This window comes from Dromiciops gliroides, chromosome 3 (assembly GCF_019393635.1).
Source record: "Dromiciops gliroides isolate mDroGli1 chromosome 3, mDroGli1.pri, whole genome shotgun sequence".
Lineage (NCBI taxonomy): Eukaryota > Metazoa > Chordata > Mammalia > Microbiotheria > Microbiotheriidae > Dromiciops > Dromiciops gliroides.
Window position 1 is genome coordinate 254,508,413 of NC_057863.1, and position 23,967 is coordinate 254,532,379.

Genomic DNA, 23,967 nt, shown 5'->3' on the forward strand with positions numbered 1-23,967 from the left:
TCAAGGATCATGGGTCTCCCAAGGACCATGACTAGTCAAAAAACCTGAACTTGTGCTGAAAGGAATAATAAACGAAGACAACAAACCATTATAAATATTAAACTTGTATGTTTTCAGTCTTATCCAAATTTTCATAACCCCATTTGATGTTTTCTTGGCAAAGATACTGGAGTGGTTTGCCAATTCCTTCTCCAGCTCATTTTATAGATGAGGAACTGAGGCAAACAGATTAAGTGACTTGCACAGGGTCACATAGCTAGTCTGAGGCCAGATTTGAACTCAAGATGTACTCTAAACAATGCACCATTTAGCTAGCTGCCTTTCACATGTATAAACAATATTAAATCCCTTGCCTTCTCAAGAAGTGGAGAGAATTTGGAACTCAAAATTTGGATAATAAAAATGTTTTTTACATGTAACTGGGAAATTTTTCAAAAGAAATATAAATTTATTGTGAAAAGAAAATATAGGGAAAATATTTCAAATATCTTGGAAATATAGGTTTCAAAAGTGGAATTAGTAAAAATATCCTTAGAGAATATGATATAATAAAAATATTTCAGGGATCACAAACAAAAAATGGACTCAAACATAGACTTGATGGAATCCTAAATGATGAGTGGGTCAAAAAACAAATCATAAAACAATGATTATGACAGAAAATGATCATGAATCAATATGCAAAAATTCTACCATGCAGCTAAAGCAGTCCTCAGTTGAAAAAAATGTCCCTAAAAACATACATTAACAAAATGGAAAAGGAAATGGGTAATGAACTGAATATGCACTTCGACAAATTGGAAAGCTAACAAATAAATGCGAAAATAAGCACGAGTAAGTATTGAAAATTTGAAGATATTGAAAACCAAAAGATATAGCAATGATGAAAAAAATCTTAAAATTTAGCTCCCTGAAAACAAATTATTTATTTAACCTACTTAATTGAAAACCTATAGCAATTAAAAAGAGCAGAAAATCAAATCAAGAGAATAGCAAATGAACAAAGTAAAATGATAAAATCAGAATAAAAAATAGTAGAACCTTTGCAGCTATATGCTAAGAAAACTGAGAAGAGAAAAAAATATAAATCTACTTTCAAAATATTAAATACTCAAACCGTCAGAAGACCACGTAGAAATCTTAATTCAATCTTAGAAAAAGCATGGAACTATCTTTAAAGTAACTAGCAAAGGGAGTAGAGAGGATGTTCCTGGTCCAGAAGGATTAATTCACAGGAGAATTTCATCAAACTTTTAAATAACAATTAGTACAAGGTTTACAAAAAATATTCTCAAAAATTACTGAGATAAAGAAAGCTCTAGTATCTAAACTAGGAAAAAAGAAAGCAATGAACCACTATCTTTAATGACTATGAATTAATACTTTAAAAAAATACTTTTATACAGACTACAGCAATTCATCAAGAAATCATTTATTATGACCAAGCTGGATTTATACTAGAGATGCAAGAATGGTTCAATATTAGGAAAATAATCAGCATAATTAATTATATAAAAACCAAAGCCATTCAAAACCATGTTTATAACAATAGATACAGAAAAAGCCTTTGACAACGGACACCACTCACTTATAGTAAAACTCTACACATTATAGTCAGAGGGTCCTTTAAAAATATTATAAAATGATAAACATTTAAACCCCAAAACATCATGTGCAACAGGGCCATACTAGCTTTCCCAATAAATACAAGCAAGCATTCTCACTCCTCCTCTGTTTGATATATAGTTCTAGAAGTGCTAGCAGTAGTAATAAGAAAAGAGAAAGATAAAGCTATCGCTATTTGTTTCATTTCTAACCAGGCAGAAGTCTGGACTTTATCTACCATCACCCCAAATCCTCTTCTCCATTCTGGAAGCTCACTTTAGTTCTAGAATTCACACAGTGGAAATTCCCTTTGCCCCTGAAACTTCTTTCTCTGCTCTCAATGGCATTTAATGGATTCTCCTTTAGGAGGATAGCCAGTGACCCTGTCTCATTGTTCTCCAGGCTGCATTCCAAACTTTCTCTACCATGCCCCACCTCATCCTAGCAGCTCACTCCAGTCCCAGAATTCACATTGGAAAGATCCTACATCTCTCTGATTGGATGGTTGTTCCCTGAACCTTCTTTTAAGGAGAGGCACTCTCCAGGCCAGACATGTCATTATTCCTCTCAATGCTGTAATCCAGCTTTTCCCCACCATGGCTCCCTATTGGCTACCTTCAACTCCCTCCTTTTCACCTTTTATGTACTGTCTTCTCTCTTCAGAACTTAAGCTCCTTGAAGGTAGGGACTGTCTTTCTGCTTGTCTTTGTATATTTAGTACTTAATAAATGTTTATTGACTGACTGATTGACTGATAGCATGAGGGTTCATTTAGAAAATCCTGGAGAATCAGTAAATGTATTGAGACAACAACTTCAGCAAAACTGTAGGTGACAAGACCACAAAAAACAAAGGCATTTCTGCATAAATTCTATAATAATAAAATTCAAAAGGAATAAAATTCAAAATGTAAATAACATTCTAAATAATTACTAAATGCATATGATACTTGGGGATTAATCTACGAAGGTTCATAAAAATACTTATATTCAATTACAGCATGGTCCTTAAAGAGATTAAAAAAAACAAAAACACAACTCTAAATAGCTGAAGGAGTAGTCAGTGCTCATAGCTGGGCCATGCCAATATTTAAAAAAAGACAATAATACCAAAGTTAATTTACAATTTTAATGATCTAACAATCAAAATCAAGGAAATACTTTGTAGAACTCCATAAAATAATGACAAAATTCACCTGGAAAGATAAAAGATACTAAATATACCAAGGGATATTATGAAAGAAGGTAGGAGAAAAGGGGGAATAGCACTTCCAGATCTCAAAATTTATCATAAAGCAGCAGTCATCAAAACCATATTTTCAACAGAAGGGACAGAAAAGGGAGAATCAGAAACAATAGCAATCAACAACCCAGTGTTTAATAAACCCAAAGACAGAAATTGCCTAGGAATTTCCTCTTTGATAAAAATTGCAGAGAAAACTGGAGAAGTCTGACAGAAATTAAACTCAGATGAATACCTTATACCATATTCTATAATAAATTATAAATGGATGTGATCTTAAAATGGATGACCTTAATAAAAAAACAGGCCATAAAACAATTAGGAGATAATATAATTTTAGAAAGTATGGATAGGAAAGATTATCTTAACCAAACAAGTGATAGAGACAATTACAAAAGACAAAATAGGTATCTTTGATTATATGAACCTGAAAAGCTTTTGAAGAAATTTAATTTCTCAGGATAAAAAAGGAAGTAGGACAAATGGGAAATAAAAATCCTTGTTTCACATTTCTCAGGTAAGAACCTGTTATTCAAGATAAAACATAAACATACATATTCAAAAGTTATTATGTAATAGATAAAGAATATTAACCAACAGTTCTCAAAAGAATTGCAAACTCATAACAACCATTTGAAAAAAATGATTCAAATCAATAGTGATAAGAAAAATTGAAATCAAAACAACCCAGAAATTTCACTTAAAATACAGCAAATTAGCAAAGATGACCAAAGATGGGAATAGTCATTTTTGGAGAGGTTGAGATACAATAGCCACATTAGCACATTGTTGGTTGAGCTATGAATCATAACAACCATTTCTAAAGCAACTAAAATGTACCCAATACATCCATTTGACTCAGATTCACAAGGGTTATATAACTAGGGATGTGCTGAAGCCAACTTGAACTGGCTCACGAGAATTGATTATTAAATTTCCAAAGTGAGTGTTTACACCTCAGAAATGAACAAACACTATAAATCAGGGCCTGATTTATTGTTTTGTTGATTGTCAGGAATTAAGAAAACAATGGAGATTTTAATAATGAAGATTAACCTTAAAAGTATAGTGTACATTTTTTCCCCAGAAAATTAGTGATTAAACTTATACTTATAACCCAAAGAGATCAAAGATAAAAAGTCTCTTTATACACCAAAATATTTATAGCAGAACTTTTTGTGGTAGCAAAGAATTGGAAGCAAAGTAGATACACATTGATTGGGGAATGTCTAAACAAACTGTGGTACATGACTATCAAGGAATATCAATATGCTAAAACAAAAGATAAATATGAATACAGAGAAGCATGGGAAGATTTACATGATCTGAAGCAAAGTAAAGAAAGTAGAACCAAGGAAACAACAAAGAAAATGGTTATAACAATGTGAATGGATGGGACAATCAGGAAACAATCAAAAGTGAAATCTGCAAAACTACAAAGAACAAACATGGCTTCAAAGAAGGAGGAGGTATGAGAAGAAATCTCCACCTGATTCCTCTATAGAGGTGGGAGGTCCGTGGGTATGATACACAATATATTTTCACTTTTTCAAAAATATTGATGTTTTGCTAACCTCTCTTCTTTCTATTTTTATTTACTTTTTAAAGACTTGTTATATAGGATGGTTCTCTGACAGGTGGCAGGCAGAGAGATATTGGCAGAGATTCCAACTATATTTTTTTAAAACCCCAAAGGTTAAAAACAAAAGATATAAATAGAAATTTTGTTTAAAAGTTAATAATTGCTAGATGACTCCTTCCCAAGGTGGTTTAGAAAGTGAAGTACCAAAAGGACCTCATCATAAATATAGATATCATAACAGAGAACACAAAGGCATTGTTATACAAAGTAAGGTTAAAACATGATAGGGGGAAAGCTAGGTGGCACAGTGGATAGAGCACCGGCCCTGGAGTCAGTAAGACCTGAGTTCAAATCTGGCCTCAGACACTTGACACTTACTAGCTGTGTGACCCTGGAGAAGTCACTTAACCCTCATTGCCCAGCAAAAAACAAAAACAAACAACAACAACAACAAAAACAAAAACATGATAGGAAACTCAAAGTTACAAATGCTTACTTAGATTGCAGTATCCTTAAAGTGATAAGTATTTCTAATTTTCAAGGTTAGTAAATCAGCTAAGAAGAAAACAGTCATTCAGAAACAAATTGTATGATAGAAAATAATTTGTAATTTTTATTGAAAAGTGCTCGTTTTTAAAAGGGTACATTAATAAAATTTATTAATAGTTGCAATTTAACTGTGTTGTTCTAAATATTAATACAGTACTTTATTGAGAAATTAAAGTTTTCACTCTCTTGCTCCACTTGTTGGTAGTATATTATTTTGAATTATAATATATACATAGGAATTGTCTAGTTTGGTTATTGGCAACATTTTAATATTTTAAGGTCATTTGCTCTTTTATCCAGACTGTGATCATCTCAACCTGTAATTTGGGGATTAGTTAGAAAGGCTTGGGGATAAGTACTCAGGCTTATTAGAATTCTACATAATGGGAAATGACATTTCCTGGCTTTATCAATGGCTATATGTGTTGCTTCAACTTCATTCCCAAAAGTTACTATTCCCATCTTCTATATATTCCACAAAATCTGTACCAGGCTGCCAAACAATGGCATAGAGAGAAATGGTACAAAATGGAGAATAAAGTGCACAATTTAAAAAAAAAACTGAAATATCTACTTCACTGAGATATATCAATCATTTGTACACATTAAAAAAAAAAAACCCAAAACTCTGCGTATCTGTTATATACAATTTGTTAAACTCAAAATCTGTTGCTAATTCAGTGGTCTGAGCCAAAATACAGTACCAACACTTCCCTCTGATAAAAAATAAATAATTCATTCCCTTTCTGTAAGTATGTAAGGACCTTGCTAAAAAAATATTGTATACCAGAAACCATTATCTATATATACATCCAAAATGTATTACGTTCTTAAAAGGGGAAAAACATTTACATATAGATTATCCCATACAAGATGTGTGTCTTTTTTTTTTTTTCATATAAACCACATTCAACTACTGACATGGCTATTAATAGCCTGTGCTCAGTGCCTCCAAAACTTTGTCCTATTTCCCCAGTTTGTATGGAGGAACCTGGAGGGCACAAGTTCCCTTCCTGGTCTACACTAGATTGAGAGGTAGAAAATGGGAGGATGGATATGAATTTGAGGAATGTGAAGAATATCATTTAAAGTTCATCATATTCATGTTCATGCTTCCATTGTAGATCTAAACAAACACTTTTAGAGAGTTTAAAAAATTAAAAATTATATTTCTTCCTCATTAACAAGACTCTGTATGTGTGTTTAGACTTCGCTTCATTTTCTTAAAAATTCAAATATAATGAAGGATGCAGTCATTGCCTAAAGGATCCATACTGTTATGTTCTTTTTCTAAGACATTTTCAAATTATGGGGAAAATTAATTTTTATATGTTCAAAATTTTAAAGTGTTTTATTAAAACGAATCCAAATATTTTAGGTAAATTTGACTTATTTACTTTTAGGTTAAAAATCTAAATAGTATGGAGATTTGAGCATTAGGAAACTTTTTAAGCACCTTGAAAAAGAGTTTTTGAAGTTCCAAAACCAAAAAGTTTACAATTTCAAAAGTACAAGTTTTTGAAGTTTTTTTTGAAGTTCCAAAACCTAAAAGTTCATAGTTTCAAAAGTACAAGTTTTTGAAGTTTCAAAAACTAAAAGTTTACAGTTTCATAAGTATAAGAAAGCACAATTTCTCCCATAATTTAATTCATCTTTGGCATTTTTCTCATAATTTTTAAAAAGTGAAACACATCAACAAGAATTTATAAGACACTCTGATTTTTGAAGGTCAATTTTTCATCAATTTAACAAGAATGGGTAAGGTAATGGTGAGGATTATATGCTGTCTGCATTAATACTGCGATGCTTTATTTTCTCTTCTATTCACAGTAAATACCTGGGCCTGGGGCCAGGTGTGGTAGCAACACTTCCAGGACAGGTATTTCAAAGTACTAATAACAGTCTTTTATCAAGTAAACAATCTGACAACTTCCACTAATAAAATTTAGTAGGAAACTGAACATCTTACAAATGGCACGATTCTATTTTTACAAGACACAATTATAAATAATGCATACTATCTTTTCTGTCCTATATATCCTATATTCTAGATGATCCCCATATGAGAATACATTTAAATTATATAACTTTTTTTGAGCAGTTCTTTCCTCTGGAAAAGGATCCATTCAAAAGCAAGAAAGAATGAGAAGAGAGGAGGAAGGAGCCTGGGGACACAGCTAATCTTAATAAATTAAGTGCTATGCAAAATTTGCCAACATCTAGATGTAGCTGTTTCCAGTAAAATTTGACAGTTATCTTCATTAAGAATTGTCTTCATTATCTTTGTGGAGTTAAAGAGGTATAATAAAGAGAAAATGGTCACCAAGTGAGAAGGATCAATTCAATTGAAGTTGGTCTTTCTTAAATGCCTATTGGGAATTTCTATAGCACTGACTTGAAGAGGCCAAGATCCACCATCAATACCCGCTTGAATAGCCACTCCCATCACAACAGCTAGGTCTGGGTCCACAGATGTGTTGGGATTCTTTCCAAAGAACTCGTGAATTAGTTGTCGTATTCGGGGAATGCGAGTGGAACCCCCTACCAAAACTACCTCATCGATCTCAGTCTTCTGCAGATTCCCTTCTTTCAGTACCTGCTGAATCGGCACAAGAATTTTCTGAAAGAGATCCTCATTCAGTGTATCAAATAGCTTCCTTGAGATTTCAGTTTCAAAGAGAACCGGACTTAGTTTTCCATCTCTTTCAGAAGAGTCAACTTTGAATATGATATCCTTAGGATCGGCATTTTCTGGGAACAGTCTGTCCTCTGAAGGCTTACTCTCAAGTTCCTCACTTTGTGCAGTGTCCTTTAAGTCCTTTGCTTCCCCTATAGTAAGTGACACTGAAACCCGGGCAGAATGATGAAGAGTCAGATTTAATTTGACCATTTCCACAGCCTGTCTTAACCGATGAATTTCCTCTTTTCTGGAAGGCAAGGACCCGTAAGTTTGATAGATCTGCTTGTATAAGTACTGAAGCAATCTCTGATTGAAGTCCTGACCTCCAAGTTTATTGTTTCCTAAGTTAAAAAAAAAAAAGAATATGATAATTCAAATTATCTTTTAAACCAATACAGTTTTGTTTTGTTTTTTAACTAACAGGTTTTTCCCAAGGTCTACTCTGAAAGAAAATGATTTTTTAAAAAAATGGATCACAGACTATGTGGAGGAGAGCCAAGTATAAGAGGACTGGAGAGGCAGATGAGGACAAGTTATAAAGGGCTCTAAATGTCAAATAGGTGACTTTATATTTGATCGGGGATAAAGAGAGAGCCACCAGAACAAAGTGGGCAGGGGCGGGGGTGACACAGTCATGCCTATGCTTTGGAAAATTCACCTTGGTGGATGAGTGAAGGATTGACTGAAATGATGTGAAACTTGAGACAGAATTGGGATACAAGGCTACTGAAACAGTCTAGTGAGAGCTGGCAGGACTTGAACTAGGATTGTGGCTGTGTGAGTAAAGAGTAGGAGACATAGAGGAGAGATTTTCGAAGATAACACAGGTAAGATTTAACAAGAGATTAGGGATGAAGAGTGATGATTAAGGGTAAAAGTGAGCAGCAGAGGATGATGCCAAGATTATGAGCTGGGGTGAATGGGCCTTTAGCAGTAATAGAGAAGTTCATAAAATGGGAGGGCTTGGGAGGCAGGGAAAAGATAAAGAGTTCTGTTTTGGACAGGTGCAGTTTAAGATGCCTATAGAACATCCAGTTAAAGATGTCCAAAAGGCAGCTAGTCGAACATGACCACAGCTCAGGAGAGTGGCTAGAGCTAAAAACATGGTTCTGAGAATCATTTACATAGAGATGACAACAGAATTCCCCTCCTCCATGGAAGATGATGAGATTGCCAAGCAATATAGCATCGAATGAAAAGAGGACAGGGGCCAGAACCGAGACTGGGACAACTATAGCTTGTGGAAACTGAGAAGGTAAATAGAGACAGGAAAACCAGGAAAGAGCAATATCATGGAGAGAGTAACTAGGAAGAGAGAGTCCATCAGTCAAGAAAGATGAAGACTACTTAATCTGTCAATTAAGAGATTGGGGGGGGGGCAGCTAGGTGGCAAAGTAGATAAAGCACCGGCCCTGGATTCAGGAGGACCTGAGTTGAGTTCAAATCTGGCCTCAGACACTTGATACTTACTAGCTATGTGACCCTGGGCAAGTCATTTAACCCTCGTTGCCCCGCAAAAAAAAAAAAAAAAAAGGAAAAAAAGAAAGGGAAAAAAAGCAGTTTCAACTGACAGATGTAGTCAAAAGACAGAATGCACTAAGTTTATAAGAAACTGGGAGGAAGGGAAGGAGAGGCACTAATTGTAAATAGCTTTTTCAAGGAGTTTACTGGAGGAGAGAAAAGATATAGGACATATATGAAGATAGGCATAGTAGGATCAAGTGAAGGTTTATTAAAGATATAGGAGAAATGGGAGTCCTCGTAGGCAGCAGGGAAGAAGCTATGGAGAGACTGAAGATTAGAGGGAGTAGAAATAGTAGTGTGGGAAACCTGCTGGAGAAGTCTGGAGGGGATGGCATCAATGGTGCAAAGAGAAGGGCTATATCCTCATCTGAGACTCAAAAGAAGGGGAAAATAGTGGGGGAAAGATGTCTAAGTGATATAAAATGAGGGGAAAAGAGGAAGGTTTTTATTGAATAACTTTAATTTCTTTTTCAGTTAAGTATGAGATGAGTTCCTCTGCTAAGAAGGTGGAAGAGGTTTGTGCAAAGGTGAGAAGGTCTAGAACAGATGTTATGGAATGGTATAGTGAACAGATTTAGGTAGGAAAAGAACGTTTGCTGTGTTTCAATAGACTCTCAGTTGAGATTAAATAACATAAATGCATAGTAAATTCAATCAGCATAATTTTCATGATTTCTTCCAGCTCCATTCAATAGGATGTGCATAGGATGAAGGAGTCAATGATGGAAGTAATCCAGGATTGAGGCTTGGGGGTAAACAATAAACAAGAGGACAAGCGATTCAAGAGTAGAGGACATGGATAGAGCACTGGCCCTGGAGTCAGGAGTACCTGAGTTCAAATCTGGCCTCAGACACTTAACACTTACTAGCTGTGTGACCCTGGGTAAGTCACTTAACTCCAATTGCCTCGCTAAAAAAAAAAAAAGAGTAGAGGACAGTATAAAATGTTCAAAGTCAGTTGATCAAAATGAGAAATTAATTCTATTATTTTTTAAGGTGCTCACTCCCTTTCATATATTTATGTGCAAAAATAATTTAACTATATTAATGAGGTACAATAGACAATATATCCTATATATTTATACTATACTTTGGATTGTGTCAGAGCAGACAAGGTTCAAAAATCCAACTCAGAACTTTTGATAGATTTTAAATATAAGCCAACATATTATGGCATAAATTATTAATATTACAAAAATAAAGACAAAAAATATAAAACCAACAAATAACTGGTCTGTTTACTATACAGGCATTATGACTTAAAGGTCCACAAAATCTCCTTACCTGCCATGGCTCGGGTTAAAAACATCCCTCCTTGTTTGTTAAGTAAGGAAACATCTAGTGTTCCTCCACCCAAATCTACCACCAAGACATTAAAAACATCTGCTTTGTGAAGTCCATAAGCCATAGCTGCAGCTGTGGGTTCATTAATTACTCTTAAGATTTTTAGTCCTAGAAGATGAAAAAGAAAAACAGTAATGAGGGAGAAATCATTAATAGATGAGAGAATCTAGAAGACTGTCATGAAATAAACAAGGAAAGGGAGCTACTGCAGACTAGGGAATAAAATGGGTAGTAAAAATCAATTAACAGTCATTTATTTAGTGCCCACTACTTACCAGGTGTGGGGAATAGAAAGAAGGAAATAATACCTACTCTTTTTTTTTTTTTTTTGCGGGGCAATGGGGGTTAAGTGACTTGCCCAGGGTCACACAGCTAGTTAGTGTCAAGTGTCTGAGGCCGGATTTGAACTCAGGAACTCCTGAATCCAGGGCCGATGCTTTATCCACTGCGCCACCTAGCTGCCCCAATACCTACTCTTAAAAAGCTTACATTTTGGGGGCAGCTGGGTGGTGCACTAGATAAAGCACCAGCCCTAGATTCAGGAGGACCCCAGTTCAAATTTGACCTGAGACACTTACTAGCTGTGTGGCCCTAGGAAAATCACTTAACCCTTATTGCCCTGCAAAAAAAAAAAAAAAGCAGCTTACATTTGATAACAAGTAGAACTATATGGGAACTGTTGGGGGAGGGGGTGGAGTAGGAAGTAATTTATTTGGTTGGAAAATACAATGAGGTAGAATACTGTGAAAGAAGACTAGAGAATTAAAGTGGCTAGGATGTACATGGCTCTGAATTCCAGTAAAAAATTTGGTTTGCAACATGGGAAGGGAAATCAAGGGAACAAGTACGTATTAAGAACCTACTATATGCCAGGTACTGTGCTAAGTGCTTTCTGCCTCCCCAACAGATGACACAGCTTCCCTGACCACTTTCTCCAGTATTGGCTACATTTTCACTCATTTTCCTTAGCTTACTGGTTTAGGTTAAAGAGTTAGAATACTCCGATTCTCCCCCTTCTTCCATTACTTGATAACCTCTCTTCCTCTGACATTGATGCTATTTATATCTACCACCCAATAAAAATCCTGGGGGCTGTTGTCTACACCCAGGTTATTCCTCTTCTTTCCTCAATGATGTTGATACCTAGCTTACTACTCAGTTGCTCAAACTACTTACTTCCTGTGAACTGCTCTTCTACCCTATGGCTCAAGTTCACACAAAGATGGTCATAACCTCGATCTTGCTGTCACCTGAAATCCCATTATCTGACCATAATCTATTGGATTTTCACCTCTCTGTCTTCCCTTATATAACCCTACTCTTCATCCTGCAGTGTGGCCTCCAATCCTTTGACTACTCAATTCTCTCTCAGGCTATCCACCCTGCACTAGCCACTCTTTCCTCCTCTTCTCCCCATCATGACTTCATGGTGAACCAACTCAGTACTATACTGGCCTCCTCCCTTGAATGCCTAACTCCTTGATCATATTACTGATTACACCCAACCAAGCCTTGAATTGCTCCCACCATTCACGATCTTAATTCCTACAAAGGAACCAAGTGATCATTCTGAATGGGTCCACTACAAACTAATGTTACATAAAATCAACTGGGTCCTAACTGCTGCTAGGCAATCCTACTATAGCTCCCTTATCAACTCACTATCCCATTCTCCACAGGACTGCTCCAAACTTTTTCATCCCTCCTCAAACTTCCCATGACTCCCTTTCCCCATCTCAGCTGAGAACCTTGCCTTATATTTTACAGAAAATAATTGAAGATATTCACTGTGATTTTCTTCTCCTCTCTTCTTTTTCATTTCCCATCATTCAGATGTCTTCTGCCACTTTCTCCTCCTTCACCCGTCTCACAGGATGAAGTGGCCTTAGTCCTTCCCAAAGTTAACCCCTCTACTTGTTCAAGTGATCCCATTCTATCCCATCTCCTCCAATAGCTTGCACCTTCTGCTGTCCCCAGTCGTTGACTTATTTTTAGTCTCTCCCTGTTTAGGCTCATTTCTTACTACTTACAAACATGCCCATGTCTCCCCTATCCTGGAAAAACCCTTCACTTGATCCTTCTGTGACCTACTTATATCATCTCTCTACTGACTAATCTCTGCTCTTAATCTTTGCTCTTAACCCCTCTTTTCTTGATATACTTCTTCCAACGCATCTGAGTGTCTCAAGTTAAGCCTTATGTTTGTTTTCTTTTGTGAGTTTAAATGTGCTTTCAATAAAGGTGTACTTTTTTTTTTTTGCATCATTGGTCTGTCTTTTCTGTGGAAACGTGGGGAATTTCAGTTGTAATGGATTTGGGGACATTTGGATAAAAGCAAATATATTATGTATATAAAGTTGGCAAGAGCTACAACACTGGTAGGAAATAATTACTACAACAGATGACAGAGTCAGCGATTCAAAAAAGATAGAGAAATGTTCTTCTGAATAAAGGAGGTAATGATAATCCTATGACCAGACAACATCTGGATTACTGTGTTCAGTTCTATGCACAATATTTTAGGAAGGGCATTGACTGTAAGGAAGTTAACTAGGAGGATAAAGGCTGTATATCATAATATTCAAAGATTATTTGAAGGAAATGGAATTAATTTGAACTGGAGAAGACAAAACCTGGTGGGTATGTAGTACAGACATAACATGAGAACCACCTTCAAGTATTTGAAGGACCATCATATTGAAAATAAATGAGAAAATCTGCATGGCACTTTGCAAACCTTAGTGTTAAACAAATGCTGGTTCTGTTTGGCCCCAGAGATCAAAATTAAAAATCATGGAAAGAAGTTGAAAAAAAGAAGATTGCTCCTGGTTATAATGAAAAATTTCCAAACTACTGTATCAATACAATACAGGGGGATAGTAAGTAAATTTTCATTAAAGGTCTTCCAATAATCACTTTTAAGTGATGTTGTACAAAGGATTCTCAGTTACAGATTGGACTGGATGGTCTCTGAATTCCTTCCAAAGCTGAAAGTCTTTGATTATGTGAAAGGATTCTAGCTATCAAAGTGCTATCAGCAAACTTCCAAAGTTGTGAGTGTATTAGATATCTCAAGAATAAGGAAGAATCAGGTATGCTGATTTGGAAACAAAAACATGCTTTGTTTCCAAACACTGTTGCTGAGAGCTGTCTTTGGAAACGAACTTTGAAAAATTAACTATTTTAATATTTACTGGGCCATGCACTATCCTTGCAACACTGAATAATATTAATAAAGAAAAAATGCCCCCTTTCTCAAAACAAAAACAATCCCTGAATTTTCCATGAACTAATTTAAATATATGTAAGAATTGATGGACCTGGGAATAAATGACCTTTTTTATGGCCTCTAAGTAAGAAGCAGGGCCAACTGGAATAAATGTAAGTTATATCATGTACTTGACAAACAAACAATATCATAAAGAGAAATACAACTAAAGTACTACCTGCGAGATTAGCAGCCTGAATAGTACAATTTCTCTGCCTTAGATCAAATTCTGCTGGCACAGAAATAACCGCATTGGACACTGACATCCCAAAGTAGTCCTCTGCCATTTTCTTCAGCTTCAAGAGAAGTTGGGAGCCGATATATTCTGGAGAAACAGTGATAGTCCCATTGCTTGTCACAGAAAATTCAGCTGTTCCATTGTTGTTTAAGACCTGTGAATACATATCATAAGCCACCAAGAAGGAATCAAGGTCTTATTAAACAAAAAAGGAACTGTGCAAAACTGTTTAGCTTTGTCACATGCTCACTTCATAAATTATTGATCAGAGGATCAGAGATTTTTGAGCTGGAAGGGCACTCAGCCACCAAATTCAATCTGCTCATTTTACAGATGAGGAAAGTGAGACAGTGAGTGTCTAAAGGATTGGAATTCATATCTTCTGGATTCAAAATACAACACTGAATCTACTGTACTACCTAGATGTTTAATTAGCCATTAAATTAACCAATAACCAACTGAATGTCTTCATTAGCTTCCTTACATGTATGCATTAAAATGAACACACAACTGAAAGAACATTGTTGTATATTCAAAGAAACATTTTCTTACCTCCTTATGTTCTCTTGTAAGTCACAAACATCACTTAATTGCTGCCACAGTAGCTTACCATAAAAGACTTTATATTAGTCTTAGGGATACACAGATTTTGAAATCTGAATATCTGGATCAACAATGTGGTAGTTTCCCCAGAGAATAAATATTCTGGAGCTAGTGGGGTTCTGCTTTTCCAATCAAAATTGGCATTATGCAATCAACAATACATAACACTTTGTAGAAAAGTCCATCACAATGACTGTCCTATCCAAGAATGGTTTCTTTATATAAAAATATGCAGTCCTATGAAATTATGAAAATCAGTAGTCTTTTATAGAATGAAAATCTGAATTTGATCCAAATGTGCAATTTCATCTGGGTAGGAACTCCCATTGGTAGAAATTGCCTTTCTTAATGTAGTTTAGCAACTCATCTATAATTTGGAAGATTAGGAGGCACTGAGGGAATGGGTAAGTGACATGGCCAGCGGAATGAAGCCAGTCTGTATCAGAGGCTAGAAAGGTCTTCCTGACTCCAAGGCTGGTCCTCTATCCACATTATACTGTGCTGATTGATAGGAATGACATTATTATCACTTATAAATAGGTTCTACCAAGTGGGACCATAGTCTACAAGCAGGCCATTGTCCATGCTAATACCAATATACCATATACCATGCTTACATTTTATGTGGCAATGCCAATGGCATGCCCCAAGTAATATAAGGCAGTCCAAGGAGTTTATTAATTCTGTTCAGTCTTCATAATGTAACATAAAATTTTTAAAAATTAGTGACATAATACAAAGATTTTTGACTACTATTATGAACCACTATTTTCTGGAATGTCCAGGTGCTAGTATTAAATATATTTTTTTAAATTGAGTCAACTACCTATTATTTGCTGTAGTATACTAATAGCAAAGATAACTAATTCAGAGGTAATTCCCATATCTTATTTAGCCAATAATTTTAAAGGTCATCTTCTAAAGTTGTTAATAAGATGAAAACCTACTGGCCTGATTTTAATATTCTTTTATTTCTCCTGCTAATTTTGTGAATACAACTTGTATTTCTACAAGAAGGTAGCAAAGAAAGAGACTTACAAAGTCAAGTCCTTAGGACTCAAATGCCATGGCTTCAAACCATCTGAATTCTTTCAGATATGATGAAAAAAGGAATGATTTTTTTTTAAACCCAGTAACTGTAACAATGGAAATGGAAAGAACAACATCCTGAAACCAAACACAATTAATATAGTGTGATGTTTAAAATCTAACCAAGTTTGTCCCCAAAGATGAGATGAGAAAATATCCCTACTATCCTTCCTTGCAGAGGTGAATAACCAACAGTGTAGAACATTGTCTATTCTGTCAAATTTGGTTAATATGAGGATCTCTTTTGCTTCATTTTCTTTTTTGTTTCTTTTTTTTATTCTTTGTTAAAAGGTGTGGATTAGAGGAAGCTGTGGTTAGAGGAAAAGGGAGAGACATATTCAGAAATAAAGGTGATCTGAAAACAAAAGGCATCAAAAATCAAAAAAAGATAATTTGTACAAGGCCAAAAAGACTCTTACACTGGAAAGTGCATATTCTCTTATTCCTGCTTCATTTATTTTTCACATCATCAATCGACAAGCATTTATTTAGTATGTACTAGAGGCCAGATACTCTGCACTAGGCATTTGTAGATACAAGACAAAAATAGGCAAAATCATTATCTAAAAACAATATAACTAAAAAAATTAAGGGGAAAAAAATCTCACAAATTGGGGTAATATAGAGTCTGGCAAACAGCAACCTCTAACCCCCCCCCCCCCCTTCTCCAACCTCTCCTGTCTCAAACACTAATTTCGTCCAAATGCCAAACGAATTAACTTACATTCTTTCATTCTCTAAATACCAAGTAAATTAACTTACATTCCTTCACTCTCCATGGTGGATAATATAAACCACAGAAGTCCTTCACTTTGTATACCCTTCACTTTGGAGCATTAAGAGCAAGCCTTATGACAGCCAGAATCACTGCTCTACTTTAATCTGTTCCTAATCCTCTCAAATGACACCACAGCCAAAATTCATGTCCTCTAGTGTCTTATAGAATAATAACTCATTCATTTAACACATTAAAATTTACAAAGCATTTCCCTTACAACACCTCTGTAAGAATGGTATAATGTTATTTACGCCATTTTACAGAAAACTCAAGCTCCAAGTGATTAACTGGCTTCTGTACTGGAAAAAGAATTCTCTACCTGTACCAAAAATGTGCCCAACCTACTTTTCCAAGTATCTTACTGCTTTATGTTCTACATACTCATCACATTGGATGTCAATGCAAAAAGATGTTTTCCAGTTGTAAACAAGAAAATATCTATTTGATCTGTTTATGCTGAAGAAAAAGGAATCTATGGTTTTCTCAGATAACCAATGTCACTGTCCTGGGTTCTCAAACATGAATAATGTTGCTCCCATCTGCCAGTCTCTCAGATGTTCTAATTTCAATGGGCAACAATACTGTAAGATTTCATCCCAAACCGCTCTTCTAAGTTTCCCAGACTGTGTTCTCTGTTAGAAACTTTTTATGCCTCTTCAATTCTGATCTCACTAAAGCATACCAGCCCTCCTTAGCATATTTCAGACCTCCAAGATTAAATATAAAATTTTCTATTTGACTTTTTTTGTTTGGTTGGTTTTTGTTTGGTTTTTTTGGTTTTTTTGCGGAGCAACGAGGGTTAAGTGACTTGCCCAGGGTCAAGGGTCTGGGGCTGGATTTGAACTCAGGTCCTCTTGAATCCAGGGCCAGTGCTTTATCCACTGTGCCACCTAGCTGCCCCCCTCGCTAGTGTTTTTAATAGGAATGGATGCTGTATTTTGTTAAAGGGTTTTTTTCTACATCTATTGAGATAATCATATGATTTCTTGGGTTTTTTTTGTTACTGATATGGTCAATTATGCTGATAGTTTTCCTAATATTGAACCGGCCTTTCCTGATACAAACCCCACCTGTTGATAGGGTATGAACCTTGTGATATATACCTATAATCTCCTTGCTAGTATTTTATTTAAAATTTTTGCATCAATATTCATTAGGAAAATTGATCTATAATTTTCTTTCTCTGTTTTGGCTCTTCCTGCTTTAGGTGTCAGCACCATATTTATGTGATGAAAGGAATTTGTTAGCACTCCTTCTTCACCTATTTTTCCAAATAGTTTACATAGTATTGAGAATAACTGTTCTTTACATGTTTGGTAGAAGTGACTTGTAAATCTGTCTAGCCCTGGGGATTTTTTCTTAGGAAGTTCACTGATATATTGTTCAATTTCTTTTGCTAAGATGAGGTTATTTAAGTATTCCATTTTCTCTTCTCAAGCTGGGTAATTTATGTTTTTGCAAATATTTAAACATCTCATTTAGATTATAAGATTTATTGTCATATGATTTGGAAAATAGCTCCTACTAATTCTTTTCATTGGCAGTGAATTCACCCCCTTTTTTTTTTTGTTTGTTTGTTTTTGCGGACAATGGGGGTTAAGTGACTTGCCCAGGGTCACACAGCTAGTAAGTGTCAAAGTGTCTGAGGCCAGATTTGAACTCAGGTACTCCTGAATTCAGGGCCGGTGCTTTAACCACTGCGCCATCTAGCTGCCCCCCACCCCTTTTATTTTTGATAGTAGTAATTTGGTTTTCTTCTTTCCTTTTTTAAAAAATCAAATTAATCAATGGTTTTCATCATTTTCCCCCATAAAACCAAATTTTGGTTTTCTAAGTTCAATGGTTTTCTTCCCATTTTATTAATCTCTCCTTTGATTCTCAGAATTTCAAATCTGGAGTTTAAATGGGAATTTTTAATTTGCTCTTTTCCTAGTTTTTTCAACTATATGCCTAATTCATAGATCTGCTCTTTCTCTATTTTATTAATGTGTTTAGAGATATAAATTTTCCCCTAAGTATTGCTTTGGCTGCATCCTATAAATTTTGGTATGTTGTCTCATTGTTGTCATTTCCTTTAATGAAATTATTGTTTCTATGATTTGTTCTTTGAACCACTCATTCATTAGGAATGGATTTAGTTTCCAAATAACTTTTTCTTTTAGCATTAATACATGTTTATTGACTTTTACAATTTCACCATCCTTTACTGAACATAATTTTTATTGCACTATGATCTTAAAAGGATGCATTTAATATGTCTGCTTTTCTGCATTTGGTTGTGATATTTTAAATGCCTTAATACATGGTCAGTTTTGGTGTAGGTGCCATATACTGCTGAGAAAAAGATTTATTCCTTTCTATTCTCATTCAATTTTCTCCAAATATTTATCATATTTAACTTATCTAGAACTCTATTCACTTCTTAATTTCTTTCTTGTTTTTTTTTTATTAAATTCTAGTTCTGAGAAAGGAAAATTGAGGTCCCTCATTAGTATAATTTTATTATCTATTTCCTGCTGTAACTCATTTAACTACTTTTAAAATTTAGATGCTATACCATTTGGTGCATATTACTTCATCATCTATGGTGCCTGTTAGCAAGATATAGTTTTCTTTCTTATCTCTTTTAATTAGATCTATTTCTGCTTTGGCTGAGATCATGATTACTACACCTTCTTTTTTTATGTCAGTTGAAGCATAATAGATTCTGCTCCATCCCCTTACCTTTACTTATGTGTGTGTCTGTGCTTCAAATGTGTTTCTTGTAAACAGCATATTGTAGGATTCTGGTTTTTAATCCATTCTTTTATCTGCTTCTGTTTTACCAGGGAGTTGATCTCATTCACATTTATAGTTATGATAACTAAATGTAAATTTCTCATCATCCTATTTTTCCCTTGTCCTTGTCTCTCTTACTTTCCACCCTGTCCTCCAAACAAATGTTTTACTTCTGACAGATTACTCTACCAATATGTATATACACACATACACACATATATACATGTATGTCCTTTGGGTTTAAGGATTGTTTCATTTTTGTCTTGTATCCTCAGTGAATCCCAGATCTCTGAATCTATCCCTAGTCTCTCTCCTGAAATCCCTTCCTACATCACAAACTGCCTATTGGAAATTCCCAACTGGATGTCCTGTAGGCATCTAAAATTCAAAAACTTTCAAAACTGAATTCATTACCTTTCTCCTCCAGACCCATTTGTCTTCTGTCTCTCATTCTAATGAAAGTACTAACAGTTACTCAGGCTCACATCTTCAGTGTTATCCTTGACTCTTCACTTTCATTCTCCGCACAGATCCATTAGTTACAAAACATTTTTGTTTGTACCTTCACAACATCTCTTGCATTCATCTCTTTCTCTACACTCAAAGGGCCACAGCCCTAGTACAGGTCTTCCATTATTTCTCACCCGAACTATTATGATGGCCTCCTAATTGATCTCCTGGTCTTAAATCTCTTCTCACTTCAACCCATCTACCGTGCAGATTAAAAGGGATTTCCCTAAAGTGCAAGGTCTTTCTCTTGCTTTAATTCCCTATTCAATAAATTCCACTGCTTAAAGATCAAATATAAACTCCTCTTTTTTGTCATCCCTTTTCAACCTTCCCCTAACCTACCTTTCCCACCTTATTATACATTATTCCCCTTTATATACACTATAGTTCAGTCAAGCTGGCCTTCTTAATGTTTCTTATACATGATATCCCTCGTATTATTTCTCTGCATTTGAACTGGTTGTTCTTAACACCTAGGTTGTTCTTCCTTCTTGTCCTCACTTATGGGTAACTTATATATGGATATATCTACATGTTCCCCACTGTCTAGCATATGCCTAGAATAGATGCTTAATAAATGGTTGTCCATAGATCAATTACAGTATAGGAACCAGTGAGGTATGTATACATACACACACAAACACACACACACAAAATTAATAATCACACAAATTCCTTATCTCAGAAGCAAGGAAGATAAAGGAGATATCAGACTTACTGGATGATCTCTTACCTTAAATGGATATCTACTACTTTCTGTCTCCAGCTCTTCCTGGGTGAAAATCTTTCCTATGAATCGTTTGGCATCATATATTGTGTTCTGTGGATTTGAATCTGCCAGCTCCAATCCATCATATCCTACATGAATGTCAGTTTCAGTAAAAGATACCATGCTAGGTATGCTATTGTGACCACTTTCATCTGGAATGACCTTCACCTTTCCTGTGCCAGGAAGAAATGCCCCAACTGAACAGTAGGTGGTACCAAGGTCAATGCCTATCACTTTAGGAGTAGGCAGAGGCAAATACCGCTGTGCCCAATAGCCGGCCAAAAGAAGAGCTAGGACAGCTGAACCTGAAATATAATCAAATTAGGATATGTAATTTAATCAAATTGCAATACATCTCTATTATATACTAAAGTTCACCAATATCTTAAAATTTTAAAATAAAGACCATTTAGAACAAACCTTTTTTAAACTTCACTAGATCTGGGTCAATACGAAAATTAAAAATTCTCAATACTTGTTTTCTTGGGCATCTACTTATTTCATTTATCCAATAAACATTTATTAAACTTCTACTACCCACACTAATGGGGCAGCTAGGTGGTACAGTGGACACAGTAGTTGGCTTGGAATCCGGAAGACTACATGAGTTCAGATCCAACTTTATTGACATTTACTAGCTGGGCAAATCACTTAACCCTGTTTGCCTCAGTTCCTCATTTGTAAAATAAAAAGGCAAACCACTGCGGTATCTTTGCCAAGAAAACCCCAAAATGGGGATCACAGAGAGTGAGACATGACTGAGTAACAACAAAAGTCTGCACTAAGTTTGATTTGGGTTATAGGAAGGTTAAAAAGGGGAAAGGGGTCACAATCCTTATCCTCAAATAACGTATAATCTACAAGATTCATGCACCTAAGTTTGGCTGTTCCAAGGCAACATGTTAGGAACTATGTGAGATTGTGGTGCAAACATTCCATTTAAATACTGGAGAAAAAAAACTACTTGTGTGTTACAGCAAGTAAAAAAAAAAAAACAAAACATAAGGTCATCTTGTGCTACATTGAAAGGCATCCTTCCCAAATGGGGAGGTGATAGCATGAATTCTCTCATCAGTCTACATTTAGAATGATCTGTTCCATTCTGGGCCCAAAGGTTATCAACACCACTGGTAGTATCTTAGAAACTCTCAATTCACACTCTACCCAAATGATCAGGTAATTAGCAAGTTGTTCTATAACCAACTCATAGATATCATCCCATTTGTTAATCTTTTCCCCATCCCTCCTTTGGGCCAAATTTCAGACACATTTCATCACCCTTGAAGCTGAATTATTAACTTCCACCTAAGAGTAAAATGACATGCCATTCATTGGATCCCCAGAGAGCACATTCAGTCTTCACCAAGTCTACAGTGTCTTAAATAAAAAAGCTGCTTTACAAATCTTTTCAAGATTACTTACAGTAAGTTAACACCCAAGAAGTCCCAAACATGAAATGTGATGTTTCCTCCTTTTTTATCTACAACTCCTTCCCCCAAATCTTACTGTTCACAGCTACCAACTCAGAGTAATTAAAAAGATGTTTCTATAGGACCTGGTTTCTCTTTAATAAACCCCCACCCCTTTTAAACAGACCTGCAATATCGTTGGCATAGGAAACTCCCAGTATGGAAAATAACTCAACCAATGCAGATCCCGCTCTGAGTCCCCAGCATTTCCCGTAGACTACCAAGACTTTGAATGTCTTTCCCAGATCCACAGTAAGACACAAATCTCACAACCTGACACAAGTCAGAAACGGGCTGTTTTATACCACGTCTTCTTGATTCAGAAGCCTTCCCCTCGCCATTCTTTCAAGGTCATTTCCAACAGATGGTCCTTTCCTGATGCTCTTGAGGGAGGGAACCTTGTCCCCCGGAACTCACAGAGCACTTTGTTTCGTAACTTCTTGGGCTCTTAGCACACAGCAGCATGTGCTGCGGTCATGTTGGGGTGCGTGTGGCTCACCCCCCATTAGACTGCTCCGGCTCCTCGAGGAGAGAGGCCAGTTCTTGCCTAAACCTAAAATCTATCCTAGAAACAGAGACAGGTGCTCCGCTCACAGGAGATACAGTTGGTTCATCCCTCCCTCTGCCTGGGCAAAGCCTAGGAGGGTCCTTGCGGCTCTCACACAAACATCAGCTGCATCTAGTAAAGTGGGTTGACACCGCCCCCTTCCCTCCCTTCCAGAGCCAGAAGTGTCTCCTTCCCTCCAGAAGAGCAGGTAGCGTCCCCTCCCTTTCCTCCATCAACCTTCCCGGGGCCCATTCAGCGATGACTGGTGAAAGGGACTCTCATTGTCATCCACCACCATGCCGACACAACCCTATCTCCCCCATTCCTCCCGAAAACCGGGACTCAGGTCGGGGTCACTCACCCAGAATTGTCATCTCTCCGGCCATGGTTAAGCGGATCCCGAGACTGCCAGACGCTGACTGTATCTTAGCACAAACTTTAACGTCACCAAAGGATGTCCCACCCGCCGGCAACGCGGTTCTCTCTGGGAAATGTAGGCAGTTCTTGCCCCTCCCCCTCGCCGCCCCCGTACCCAGCTAGACCCAGACACCAGGCGCGTGGAGAGTGGAAACTACATTTCCCTTCAGAAGGCGAGGCGGAAGGACAGGTTCACTCACTACCAATGAGGACGTAAACAATATATGCTCGTGTCTTACCCGGAAAAGAGGGCGGGAGGTTGGTTTTTTTTTGTTGTTCTTGTTTTTATTTTTAATTCTGAAAACAAATGAAACCTGTCGGAACACCTTCCGCTGCTTGGCATTCTGGGAGATGTAGTTCTTTCTGGTCTTTTCACCCAATTTTGTCTGCGCGGGTGAGCCAGGGGAGGCCTTCAAAGCCAACGGGTGGATGTCAGGGACACAACTCATCCAATGCAACTAGGTTGTCCACAAGCATGGGAGTATTTTTTTTATCGTCTTTACCATACTCCTCCGGTCTTTTCTCCCCCTTCATCCCCTCTGACCCATCCCCGAAACTACGTGTTCACCTCCCTCAAACTCCCAGTCCCCTAAGCCCGGGCTGTGGACAAAGGGAGGGAGCGTGGGGGTCGCGTTTTGGAGAGACTGACGTTGCGTTGTAGGGAAAGCAAGATGAAAGCACCGATTCTTTTGGAAAATAAATTCATTCTTATAGTAATTTGAAAGAACTTTTACCCGGGAGACCTCTATTTGCCAGTCCTAGTTAACTCTTTTAAAACACATAGTTCTGTAGTTAAAAACAAAGGCGGGGAGTGGGGGGTGGTGGTAAATAAAGGGGTATTTTTTTCATTTATGTGTGTGTCGTGGACTCCTTTGTGCCTATGGACTTCTGAGAAAAATTTTAATGCCTTAAATAATAGTGTCAAAATTGCATTTTGCCTGTCTCCTGCGAAAACAATATAAACATAAATTATTT

At 36.4% G+C, this 23,967-nt stretch overlaps 1 protein-coding gene across 1 annotated transcript; it reads right to left on the bottom strand.

Annotated features, from left to right (window-relative positions):
• Positions 1-2,231: 2,231 nt before the first annotated feature.
• HSPA13 (heat shock protein family A (Hsp70) member 13) lies at positions 2,232-23,026 on the bottom strand. Its single transcript, XM_043994128.1, has 5 exons — positions 22,937-23,026; positions 20,524-20,864; positions 13,973-14,186; positions 10,467-10,634; positions 2,232-7,999 (listed from the first exon to the last, which is right to left on the bottom strand). Exons 1-5 carry the CDS (start codon positions 22,959-22,961, stop codon positions 7,320-7,322), a joined length of 1,428 nt encoding a protein of 475 aa, XP_043850063.1. The 5' UTR covers positions 22,962-23,026; the 3' UTR covers positions 2,232-7,319.
• Between the last annotated feature and the right edge of the window lie 941 nt (positions 23,027-23,967).